General features: G+C 34.8%; 1 protein-coding gene across 2 annotated transcripts; it reads left to right on the top strand.

Moving 5' to 3' along the window:
* The first annotated feature begins 8,925 nt into the window (after positions 1–8,925).
* LOC117636550 (transcription factor bHLH63-like) lies at positions 8,926–12,290 on the top strand. Of its 2 annotated transcripts, none has more exons than XM_034371093.1 (7): positions 8,926–9,917; positions 10,230–10,463; positions 10,569–10,703; positions 10,803–10,874; positions 11,101–11,310; positions 11,399–11,501; positions 12,084–12,290. In XM_034371093.1, the coding sequence occupies exons 1-7, from the start codon at positions 9,399–9,401 to the stop codon at positions 12,119–12,121; spliced, it is 1,311 nt and encodes a 436-aa protein (XP_034226984.1). In that variant the 5' UTR covers positions 8,926–9,398; the 3' UTR covers positions 12,122–12,290. The 2 variants fall into 2 exon arrangements, with proteins under 2 accessions (XP_034226984.1, XP_034226983.1); XM_034371092.1 differs by having other exon boundaries at positions 8,926–9,932.
* The last annotated feature ends 103 nt before the right edge of the window (positions 12,291–12,393 follow it).

Raw genomic sequence — 12,393 nt, 5'->3', positions numbered from 1 at the left:
CCCGTCTGCCACTTAAAATGTTGTGATCGATTCTCTACTTCAATATTCTTTTACAAAAAGAAAAGATTAAACCTTAAAATGTAAGCCATAAACGAAACATGTTATGTCATATAACTGTGTCATATGGTGCTATCATTAAACAGAATAATTTTTCTTGTGATTAACCAATCTAGTCTTTGATATCTAGTGACAAGTTGGATTTTTGGCTAATGGCAATATTAATTAATGCAAGATATTCAGGGTTTGGCAACATAAAGTAAAAAAAGATGGGATCGCCAAATCGGGTAAGAACCAGAAAATTAATTAGAAACGTACGTACATGTTTTATTTTTGGTAGAAGAAATGTAGTGGCATGTTGGGTTGGAGAACATGATGGCGAAGCAGAACCTGACATGGAACTTGTCTGTACTGCTGTCTATAATTGATGGGGTAGCTGGTTGCTGGCATATATTATGTCTTTGACCATAATTTTATGCTTTGACTCACCCTTACACTTTAATGCATGCATCCATGCGATGATCTCCATGCAAACACTTATTATATGTCTTTTAGGAAAAGCAAAAGCTATTTCCTTCATCTATGTCTCGTCTTATCCTCATAAACAGTTTCTTCATAGAGAAGTTGGATAGCACTGCCCACAAATATACAACAGGAGATCCACAAAACAAGTCACTGATGAGTTGTTAGTTTGTGGATATAATTAATACAATTATCTTGGAAATTAAACCAATCTCTCACCCAACTGTTATTTTCCTGTTTTACTCACCACACAGTTAAAATTTAGAGTTTGCTGTACAAAAATGAATTGAATAGATTTGCATATACAGGAGATCAACCAAATCTTACACAAAAGTAGAGAGAATAGTTGGTGAAAAATGGGAACTAAAGATAGTCGATGATCATGTACCTCCTTATGGGTACTCCATAAAGCCGACGCCGTCGCTGCGCCTCAACTTTTTTCGCTGCAATTCATCTTTGTTCCGCTTCTTAGTTGGCTCCTTTATATTCTTTATTAGAATCTCATTCTCATTCATGATAAGTTGACACGAGTGACACCTATTAAACGTTAGATGCTTCTCCTTTTTTCCTCAGCTTTCGGAGTTGTACTTTAAGATTTATAAACGAAACAACTAGCTTGAATTAAGTATAATCATGAGTGAGAGCATAATCATTCTCATTCATTCCGAAAGCAACTTCAAGATCAAACTTCCATATTTTGAAGTTTGATCCAGTGTGTTTCAATTTGTGAGAAATTGATTGAGGAAGGATTCGATTGCTGTAAGGATTTGCAAAAAGAATGTATAAGTACTTTCTTAGAAAACCGATTCTTAATTTGTTAAGAGAAACAATTTTTTCAGTTTAACTTTAAATCACAAAACTAACAAGTAATATATGCAAGCTTCCTTAATTAAGTTTCACACCTTTGTGGCAAGAGATTACTTATGACTTATAAACATATTACATGATACATTCTATTTGTTGAATAAACTTATCTAGTAATTTAGTTATGATGTAATTCTGGTTATTTCTTTAGGGTTTGAATATTTTAGGTTTGGTTTTGTTATGAAAAATTTGTTGATTATATGAACAAAAAGCAAGTTCCTATCTAGCACAAAAAATAACCAGACAAAACATAATCTAAGAGAAAACCTTAAAAAACTGTACATGCAAAAGGAAATAAATAAGACCCCTTTAATTGGCTTCAAAACTTACCTTAATTCACAAAGTTTTAGGCCTCGAAGTATAACCTAATTTAAACTCTTATCATACCTCAATAAGTCAATGACTCATTAGAATATAACCTAGTATCTAGTATACTAATCTAAATAGAAATATAACATAACATTGTTTGCTCAAAAAATTTATGAGAAATCAGACTAAGTTATATCCCAAAGTTATCCCAAAAAAATTCAAGTAGCCTCTACGGCGAGGTAACATAGTGTCGAGAAATGTTCATTCCTAGAGGTTTGGTTTGGGAGTAAGTACCCCTTCATCGAGCACTATTTTACGAGTGATGGAGGTTACTACATGGTTTAAAATGAGTCCAAATATAAACAAACGAAATATTACTAGAGATTGAAAAAAGTTGAATAAGAGGTGGTATCTATTGAGACTCCCTTTCAAAATCAATTATCAAAAGTTCATGCAAGGTTACTTCAATTTCCGATATGGACAACTCTTCACTTCACATTCTCACAAGAATTATTGGTTAACTTATCACTCTTCGGCAGTTCCCAAGTGTCGATGCTAATAATGAGCCACCATATAGAAGTGATGACGCATGGTATATCATACCACATGACCCCAAAACCACCTCAATATAGTAATGAAAGATAAAATATCTCTCAACAGGTGGATCTGAGAGGTATGAGCTCATTGTGGCATTAAAGAAAGAGAAGGAAGCCCATAGCATCTCCATCGGCCGTATATGTGTATGACTAGTTATAATAGCTACTAGGGGAATGGAGCCACGCACGGACACAACAGTCTCCAGTGAAGCCTAAGTTCAGTGATCTCTCTCTCTCTCTCTCCTCATTTTATAATGAAGTGGGGGAGGGCCTGCAAGAACTAGGATTCCCTTAACATCGGATCTGGATGCTATCTTGAATTGCCTTCTCACCCATCTCTATTATTAATTATATATACATTCATTTTATCCATTGAAGATAAGATAAGACCTAGCTAGAAGCTTCAATAAATTTTACAATATCAATAACTAGAGTACTCGAGAGCTGAGCAACATAGCTCTTTGTGTATATATATTTTGGAAGCAAATGGGAAAGCACTGCATACGGTGTAAACGAAGACTTGGCTGGACCAACCACAAAAGGTGTAAGCAGCTTGTTTGTTGCTTGAGTTCTTGTCATGTTCATTCGGCAACCCTACTACCTATAATTTGGTGAACTTATTGTGTGTATATGTTTGGACCAAGAACATTTGTGAATTTGATACAATTATTATTAATATCCAAACCTTAAAACTTAGTATATTGAATCAATAGTTTGCACGAGTTATAATATAATTAATTAGAATATCATGTTGGAATGCATTTTACTATAAATAAATAAAAATTATAATAAATTTATGTAATCTCAATCATCTCGTGTATTGTATCTTTTTGAATCACCCACCAGTGTGAGTCTAACTTATCTTGAATCTCAGTTCTATTACAGTGATGATGCAGAAGATTATTGATAAGTTGAAATTGTACAAAATAGTACTCTATTATTAGTTATTTGCTCTGTAAGCTGGAAATTATGGTTTGAACCAATCTCACGCCTTCGTTTTTAGAGGCATAGAGTAAAGGAAAATACTTACCTCTTTTTTTGGAAGCAGGAACTCTTACTTTCCTGTCAATCATAGTTTGATATGTGTATATAGAGATTTTTCTTTTTGTGATTTTCATGCATTATTTTTGCATATGATGTTTAGTGTTAAAAAAAAAAAAAAAGTATATATATATATATATATATATAACAATTTGTTTTGGACATCTCACCAAGAAAAAAAAGTAGGTAATTGAATTTTAACATTTATACTTATCTACAATTTTTAATTTTTATTGGGACCCTAGACCATCGCCTTGCATGCCCATGCTCAAAGCCGGACCTGGTTTTGCACGGCCAACAGAGAGGGGGAGGGGGTTTGCACACCATGGAATTTGATTGGACCACACATAAATAATGACTCTGTATCAGCAGCAGCAATATGGTTACTTACTTTGTCTCACTCTACAGTGAACACAGTAGGGTTTATTTCCCATTTCCAGCATTTCAACAACCACATCTTGGGGGGATCTTTTTTGTTTCAAAGTATAATATTTATAGTTTCAACCCATGCATCAACTCAAGAATATATTCAAAAGAAAAAAAATTTTAATTCAATAAAAAAGAATTGGAACAAAAAAGAAAAAAAAAAAGAACAACCCACTTGCCTGTTGCTATCTTGGAGCCGGGGTTCCACTCTCAACTGGTCCTATCTAAAGATGCCTTTGAAGATTATATTATTCAGTGTACTTAAGTCCTTTGGGGCTTTGGTCAATCCAAATGTAAAGATGGAAACCACTTGAGCAAGCACAAAGAGAAAAGACACCAACAACAAAAAAGCGAAGGGGGCAAGAGTAGTTTTCTGTTCATTAACACCACAAATGCAGAAAACTGATGGAAAGAATGATAGATAAGGACAACAATAGGCCCCATTGACCTTAAATAGTGCATTGCATGTACCATTACCATAAAGATTTGTTAAAAGCCATTGTCTTTGGTAATAAGATGGAGGTTAAGGCTGGCATATATATCCCTAATAATGAGATGACGTTGTGGAGTGATCCAAATGAGAGATGACACTGTATTTACTTACTTACTGATTCATTAGTGTTTAATCAATCAAATTCCTCTACGTATGAGTTTTTGAATTTCGAAATGTCGTATATGATATTTTCAAAACTTGCTACGGCAATACGTTTAAACTATATGTAAAAATTATGTATCAACTAAAAAGAACATAAAAGCAAAAAAAAGATATTGGATAAGTTGTTGAGATATTTAACTTTTAAAACTAATGGAATTTTTTTTTAAAAGGGGAGGGAAGAAAATGAAAATTATTTCGTGAGGATAAAAAAGCAATTAAGTTATAAATTTAGTGTAAGAAAATGAGGGGCCACCTTGGCACGTGCCCTGTGGCCCAACCATGGTGACTTCTCTCCCTTGATCCCAAACTTTTTGTTTTGTTGAACTTGAACCCTAACAATATCTTAAAAAATCTGACAATATATTTAAGGGAGGGGAGGGGGGTCCTAAAGATTATAAATATACTGTACTTATGGGTGTGGCTTTGGTCAAAGCGAGTGTAAAGATTGAAAGCACTTGAGAGAGAGAGAAAAAAAAAAAAGGGAGGACATAAAAAAGTTGGGGCCAATAGTAGTTTTCTGTTCATTAAAAACCACAGAGAAAGTGATAGAGGAAATGAGATGGAGAAAGCCCAGGTCCCATTTGTCTTCAGCTATATCGTAAAGTCTTATTTATAACATTACTATATGCAACTACAGAGAGAGAGAGAGATTTTGGGGGGTGGGACGGCGGTGCGGAGAGATGATTTTGGGCCCATGAATTGATAATGGAAGTAGCCTTCATCCTCTCTGGACGATCTGTTGCTTCAAGCTTCAAATGGCTGCATGAATTTGCAAGTAAAGAATGATTTGAATAATTTGAACCCAAAAGTCTCAATCCAAACTGTTGCATCATTAATTAAGGTTATGTTAAGAATCTAGACGGTTCTTAATGTCAATATATATTTTAACCAACTAGGTCTTTGATCTAATGATATTTGTTGCAACGTGGTTAGAGAAAGGTCTCAAGTTCGATTTACATGGATGGTAATTAAGAATGATATATATTTGTGATGAGTTTAATACGTACTTGTTGGTAGCCTCAATGTGTAGATTTGTTTTGAGTGAAAGTTTGTAGATATGTTATCGTTTATCAAAAGGAAAAATCCAAATATCCTTTATATATGTATGTGGTTTGCATGGATATATATATATATTTCTCTTATCCGGATGTCCACATGTTATTATCGTGTGGATGCTATTATAAACAGGTAGGAAAGCATGGAGGGGTAGTATAAAATATATAGCGTCTGCACGATAATAATATCTAAATGTCCACATAAGAGAATTTCTGTATATATATAAAATTGTTTTTCTTCACACTTCAAGCACTTTTTAAGTGTAATCTTAATTAAATATGATGCCTTGAATAAGTTTAAGGTATAACTTTGATGAGGTAGAGAGCCAATGCCTATGACGACAAACAGGAGATGCTAAACTTTCATTACCAATAAAATTTCTTATTCAAAATTTCTGAGTTGGGACCAATGATTAGTCGAAAATCAATTCATGAGTGAAATTGATTGATTGGCCTTTTACATTAGATATATTCTCAAAGAGTTCTTCATATAATTTATTTATTATAAAAATATAAACCTCTAAACATAACCTTTTTCTTCTCTCATAATATATATATATATATAGTAAGGTTGTTATAGCTTAATTGATTCTGAACAATTATCCATGTACATGAGGTATTTTGTGTGAAATTGCCCAATTGTCAATTAATTTTAGAGTAAAACCTCAACTTCCTTCATATTTCTCTTCTTGATATTGCAAGAGGTACGTAGTATATTTGAATTATGCAGGTTCATCCAAAAACTAAAGTACATACTGAGTTTTTTACATGCATATCAAGAAGCTTGTAGATGAGGCAGTTAAGAATATTTACCCTGATATTCGATGCTCTAGATTTGATTCCCCATCTCTCAATATCCCTTTCATATAAGTGTGCAGAAATCCATCAAATTTCTCCATGCTAAATTTGGTCTAACCGATTTTGTTATGCAGGGATAAGCATGAAGGATATACTGTGAACTTCCTTAAAATAGACTGATCGAATTGCAAACTTATTGGCTGTGACCTCATCTCTGTTATTTACTTATTTTATTACAAATGGGAAATGTAAGACGTCATCTACTTCACAACTAGCAAGCAGCCTTTTCTTTTCTCTTTTTCATTTTGAGTTCAAATTTCATATACGACAGTCTCGTTGAATAAAAGAAAAATTAACAATGCGATATAAGAATATGAAAAGATTAAGGAGCATGCATCTTCAATTGTGGCAAGTGATGATGATAGACATTGTAACCACTTGTGAAGCTAGCCCCTTTTGTTTTGGGGGCCAACAAAGATTTTTCTAAACAGTTGCACATAGATTTGTAAATTTTACATAAACTTCGAAGAAGCTCTTGAGCTTGGTAAATTTTATATTAAATTTCACAAAATTTTTATAGGCCTGAATGTAGGTCCACCTCTAATTGCGAGTCATTATAATTGTATTGATCCATCAAGGATTATTTTGTTGTATTGAGTGTACACCGTCAATACGATTAATACCAGTGTAATTTAGTTATTTCTTACCTTTTTTTGTATTGATAATTTGTTCATTGCTAAAATTACGTCATTTTAAGCCATAATTTAAATTTGTGTCCTATAATATAAATCGTCAACATCATATACACAGTATTAACTTCTTCTTCTTTTTTTTTTTTTCAATTAAAATGACCGAATACCTTTTATTTTTCATAATTTAATTAAATATGAGGCGTAAACTTCCAGATTCTTAAAATTTCAAATAAATTAGATTGGAACCGAAAAGTGTGTTGAATTTTTTTGATTTTCCTCTTCCTAATTCCATAATACTTGGGACATCTATAGATTCGAATTATTGTAAATTTTGAGTTAATATGTGTGCACCAAGTTTAGTCGTATTTTTTTTTCTTCCAAAAATTGGAAGTTCGAATCCCTTATATGATAGATGATTTCCACAAGGCAAGTAAAATGTCCTTTATAACCTGAAATCAAAGGAAATAAACACTTGTGTGGTGTTTGCCAAATAGTCTTTAATGCCTAAATTGGATTTATGGTGTGTTTATTAATTAGGAATTAGAATTCTCATGTAGAATTGAATCCCACTTATGGAGGATTTCTGTGTTTACTTCACATTAAGGAATCAAAAGGTAAGCGAGGCTCACAAAAAATTAGGAATTGAATTTATGATGGTGGTATTCTAATTCATGGAGAACTAATCCATTAGGAATTCATCTTTTTTACCTATTATATCCTCACATAATTTAAAATTTTCAAATTTGCCATCTACTTTAACCCAACAACGAGGACATTTTAGTAATTAGTACCACTCCTACCCCAATTCCATATGGTTTAGTAAAAAACTTCAATATGAATCCGGAATCTAACTCTCCTCAATCCATATGGATTAATAAACAACTTCAATAGAAATCCGAAATATAATTCTCCTCAATCTAACTCCTCATCAATTCAATTCATCCTAATCTAATTACTGATTAATAAATATGCCATTATAATAAAATTCAAGTTATATGACTTGTTACCAAGTACCTCAAGTAGGTAATACCATTTACATTGTTTGCAGAGAATGACCATGATGGGCCTATTTTTTCCCTCTTTGTATTTGAGTTTTACGAAGTTTGCAGGCCCAATGCGTGACATGCTTTCTTTCTGGTCTGTCCAGCATAAGATGGCCTCCTTGGTTGGAGCGTTCAAACGATATGGCCTGCAGTTAACTTACGTACACCTGTAATTATCTCATTGGATGTAAAATTTGTTTTCCCACACCTACTCAATTGATAAGAAATAATCTTGAGGACAAGTACTTTTATACAGTCAATCGTAATTGATTTTGCATGCAAAGAGAATAATTTAACGTCTCAATCTTAATTTGGTGTTAACTACAAAATAAGAAAGTTGATTGACATCATATCATAAGTGGAACATTATTATTAATGCATTATCTAAACTAATAGTCTCAAAATATAACAATGTCGTAATCATCTTTCAAGTTATCCGTTTTGCCATGATGCTCACCGTGATATAACTAGACGCTCACAAATAAATAGTGGGCAACTTTATTAATAGTGAGATTATAATTACAATTTGCATGCCGACAAGTGGATAAATGACTTCTGATTTGCAAATCAGTAATTTTAGCTTCAAATTTTTTTTATTTATTAAAAGACTCATAACATCTTAATAGTATTTGTAAGTAATCCTGCTTGTAGTTTAAACTCTCGATTATATTTATAAAAAAACATAATAAATATAACAATTTGCATGCAGTCGTCGTCATCATGCAGAATTAGCAAAAGCAGCAAAACCCCGTTCCGTCCGAGCCACCATTCGCCGTCAAACATCATCACGTGGCGGTCATGTCAAACATGGCCCACAACCCACGGCCTCTGCTCATGTGGATCCATTCGATGGCTCTCTGCCCCATTTGCTTCATCCCTCTCCGCCTCCATCTCTCTCTCTCTCTCTCTCTCACTCTCTCTCTCTCCTCTATCATCATCATCTTAAGTCTCTCTTTCTCTCTCTAATAATTCCGGCTATTTCTTATTTCTTTGTCAGATTCCGGCCAAACCCTTTCTTTTCTCTTTATATATACCTAACCCCCCTGCCCTTCATTTTTAGGACCCTCTCTCTCTCTCTCAGAGTCTCACACACACTCCAACGGCTCCAATACCATCATCTACCAGCTCCCATTATACCCTTTTACCAAATTTGCATAATTCAAAGTACTTTATGATCAAATCGCAGTACGTACTTTGCTTACAAAAACCCCTCAACGTGTTGGGCATAAGCCCTAATCCCTAAACAATCTCACCACATTTTCGAAAACTAATCACTACCCACTATTCTTCACACCAAGCAAAATTCATTTCCCTTTCCAATTTCTGTGTTCGTCTCTCTAAAATTTCCAATTTTTCGACGGTGGGTGGCCAAAATCTGCTGGTGTGTTTTTGTCTCTGTGATGAACAGAGCGTTGCCGGAGATGCTGAACTGTATGAACGCCCCGGGCACCTTCCTCGCCGGGAACTGTACGGACATGACTGTGCTCGACCGGCAGAGGGCTCGGATGAAGTGGCACCAGCACGAGCATAATGATCCAATTCAGCTGCATCAGCAGCAGCAAGGGTACAATTTTAGCGGGAACGAGCTTAGCGGAGTATTCTCTGTTCCGATTCCGGCGGGTCAGGCTCAGGGCTTCATGGGTTTGGTGTGCGGTGACTCGGCGGTGAAACCCGACCCGTGTTCGGAAAACAGATGGGCTGAATTGGGTTATGGGTCTTGTGGGTTGGTCGTGAACAATAATGGCGCAGCAGTGTTTGAGGAGATGATTAATGGTCGCAATAATAATAGTAATATTTCCAGGACTTTTAGCTGCCCACCTACTGTGGCCGCTGAGAAAAAGTCCAACGACGCCGTTTTGTCTCAGAAGATTAGCTTGCCGGCCGGGAAGGAAAGCTTTAAAAAGAGGAAGGCTGATAAGGTACAGAGCAATAAGGTGTGCCTCTATGCTCATTTTTCTGAATTTTGCTTTTTATTTTTTGAAAAAAAGGAAAAATTATATTGGTCTCTGTAGTTTTGACTCTGTTTCATTTTTGGTGTTATGATTTACTTTCTATTCAACATGAAGAATATAAAAATTTTGTTTCTTGACTTCTCTGTTTGTCTGCTTTAATTTGTTTCTTGACTTCTCTGTTTCTCTGTTTGTGTTTAAATTGGAAAGTTTTTGGGGTTTAACTTTTTGGCAGTTTTGAGAAATTGGCTGATGCATATATTCTGTTTTTGGGATTTCTAGGCTGTAGCTGCAGAAGATGATAGCACAGAGAAAAGAATGAAAGGGTGCGCAGACGAGGGAGACTCCAAGATCACAGAGCAAACCAGCACCAAGAACAACACAAACAACGATAGAGAATCTTCTGGTGATACTTCAAAAGACAATTCAAAAGCTTCTGAGGTTCAAAAGCCTGATTACATTCATGTCCGGGCACGGCGAGGTCAGGCCACTGATAGCCACAGCTTGGCTGAGAGGGTAAGTAGGACTAGTGGGGTTTCAGATTTATATAATTTTTTTTCTCTTCTTTTGCAAATCCTCTTGTTCAATTGTTTATGCCAATGTTTGATTGTGATCATTCAGGTGAGGAGGGAAAAAATCAGTGAAAGAATGAAGTATCTGCAAGATTTAGTACCAGGGTGCAACAAGATCACTGGCAAGGCTGGCATGCTCGACGAAATCATCAATTATGTTCAATCTCTTCAACGACAAGTAGAGGTGACATAACATTTGATCATTCCCCATGATTGGGTTCAAATACTTTGAAATCCTTTTGCTGTTCTGTATTATTAAACGGATCCTCTTCATAATTAACAGTTCCTGTCTATGAAACTAGCTGCTGTTAATCCGCGGCTTGACTTCAACATTGACGATTTGTTTGCGAAAGAGGTCAGGAAACTTTAACGTGCTATAAGATCAATAAGTTTTCGAAGACTTTTTGTTATTGATTTAGTTGTCAAAAAGTATTGGCAAAGGGAACAAGATTGCTTGAATGGCTTATCACAAAAGTGTTTCTAGCAAAATTTATGTTCCTTTGCTTGAGAATTAAAGAAAGACTTTGTTTGTTCAAAACTTCTGTTACTTATAACTCTTTGTTTTGCCTCAAAATCAACAGATGTTTCCTGCATGCGCGGCCAATTTTCAGACGATTGGGATGTCATCAGAAATGACCAATTCTGCATATGTGCAGTTTAATCCAGTACAGCAAATGGTTTCATCTTGTGGCTTGGATATGGGGATAAATTCCTCCGATTTGGCGCTTCGAAGAACCATCAGTGCTCCTGTATCGATCCCCGAAACATTTCTCGACACATCCTGCTTCACTGTAATGTCTCCACACTCATGTATACATCTATTTTAGACACTATAAATTTAGCAATGTTTTGACGGTAGATCTTATATGCCCCCTGCAGCAAGCCCCTCCTCCTGCAATTTGGGATGCTGATTTACAAAACCTTTTCAATGTGGAATTCCAACAAGGAAGAACAACACCCTTTCAATCGCAACCATTTACAGGTAGACAGAACTAATCTTTCTTCCTACATTCCCATACCATTGCCCATGGACTCCATGTTTGTATGATAAAGCATCATTAGGTTTAGGCTACCTCTGAATCTGATAGAGACCACACAGACCCCACAAAATGTCTAATGATTTTGCTCAGGAATTTAGTATGTCCTTTCTAATTGGACTAAATTAAAGTTTTGTAAATGAATGGTTATCTCCTTTTTCCACCTAAATCAATTAAAAGTAGAGATTTCCTTGTTTTCTTTATATGATTATGATCTTGCCTCAGCATTTTGGATAGAAAGGGGGAGCAGTTAAAGGTGTGGTGCAATTTTGAGTCTGTAAACCACATAATAGCTATCATCTGTCAGTAATGGTAATGGTGTATATCCATTATGTGAAGTCTTACTCAAGATGAAGTGGTCCCCATTTTAGAAAATTTAGGCTGCAATTCACTCAATCCAATAATGATGATGCTTTTGATTGTTCAATCATATTTTCTGTTGTATTTGGAGAAGGTAAAAAAAGAAAGATAAAAAAAAGTTACTGCTAAAGTTGACTCTAAGATTCCTCCTATCAATCTTTTTGCAGGGTCTATTGAAGCTAGCAATTTAAAGATGGAGATGTGAATCAAACATCATTCATTTGATTACTGGAAGAGTTTACTTGATGCCTCTGATCCAGATTATTTTTTCTTATCTAAGTACATAACATATTTATATATATATATATATATGTTTGTATGTATACCTGCAACATAGTATGAATAAAATACAAAGACCTTCCATTGTCTACAAATCATACCATCATCATCACTATAGCACCAACCTATTAATAGGGAACCAAATTGGAAGCCCTAAAATAAGGTTGATGGAAAAAAGAAAATGGAACCAAGCATTAT

This window comes from Prunus dulcis, chromosome 8, assembly GCF_902201215.1.
Source record: "Prunus dulcis chromosome 8, ALMONDv2, whole genome shotgun sequence".
NCBI lineage: Eukaryota > Viridiplantae > Streptophyta > Magnoliopsida > Rosales > Rosaceae > Prunus > Prunus dulcis.
Note: the sequence above shows the minus strand (reverse complement) of the source record. Positions and strands in the feature narration are given on the sequence as shown.

What these genes read in the sequence shown, in the direction of transcription:
- LOC117636550 (XM_034371092.1), top strand. Translation starts at nt 9,399, where the DNA reads ATGAACAGAGCGTTGCCGGAGATGCTGAACTGTATGAACGCCCCGGGC. An exon ending in TCGACACATCCTGCTTCACT is followed by an intron (nt 11,311 to 11,398) that starts GTAATGTCTCCA and finishes TGCCCCCTGCAG; the next exon opens with CAAGCCCCTCCTCCTGCAAT. An exon ending in TCAATCGCAACCATTTACAG is followed by an intron (nt 11,502 to 12,083) that starts GTAGACAGAACT and finishes ATCTTTTTGCAG; the next exon opens with GGTCTATTGAAGCTAGCAAT.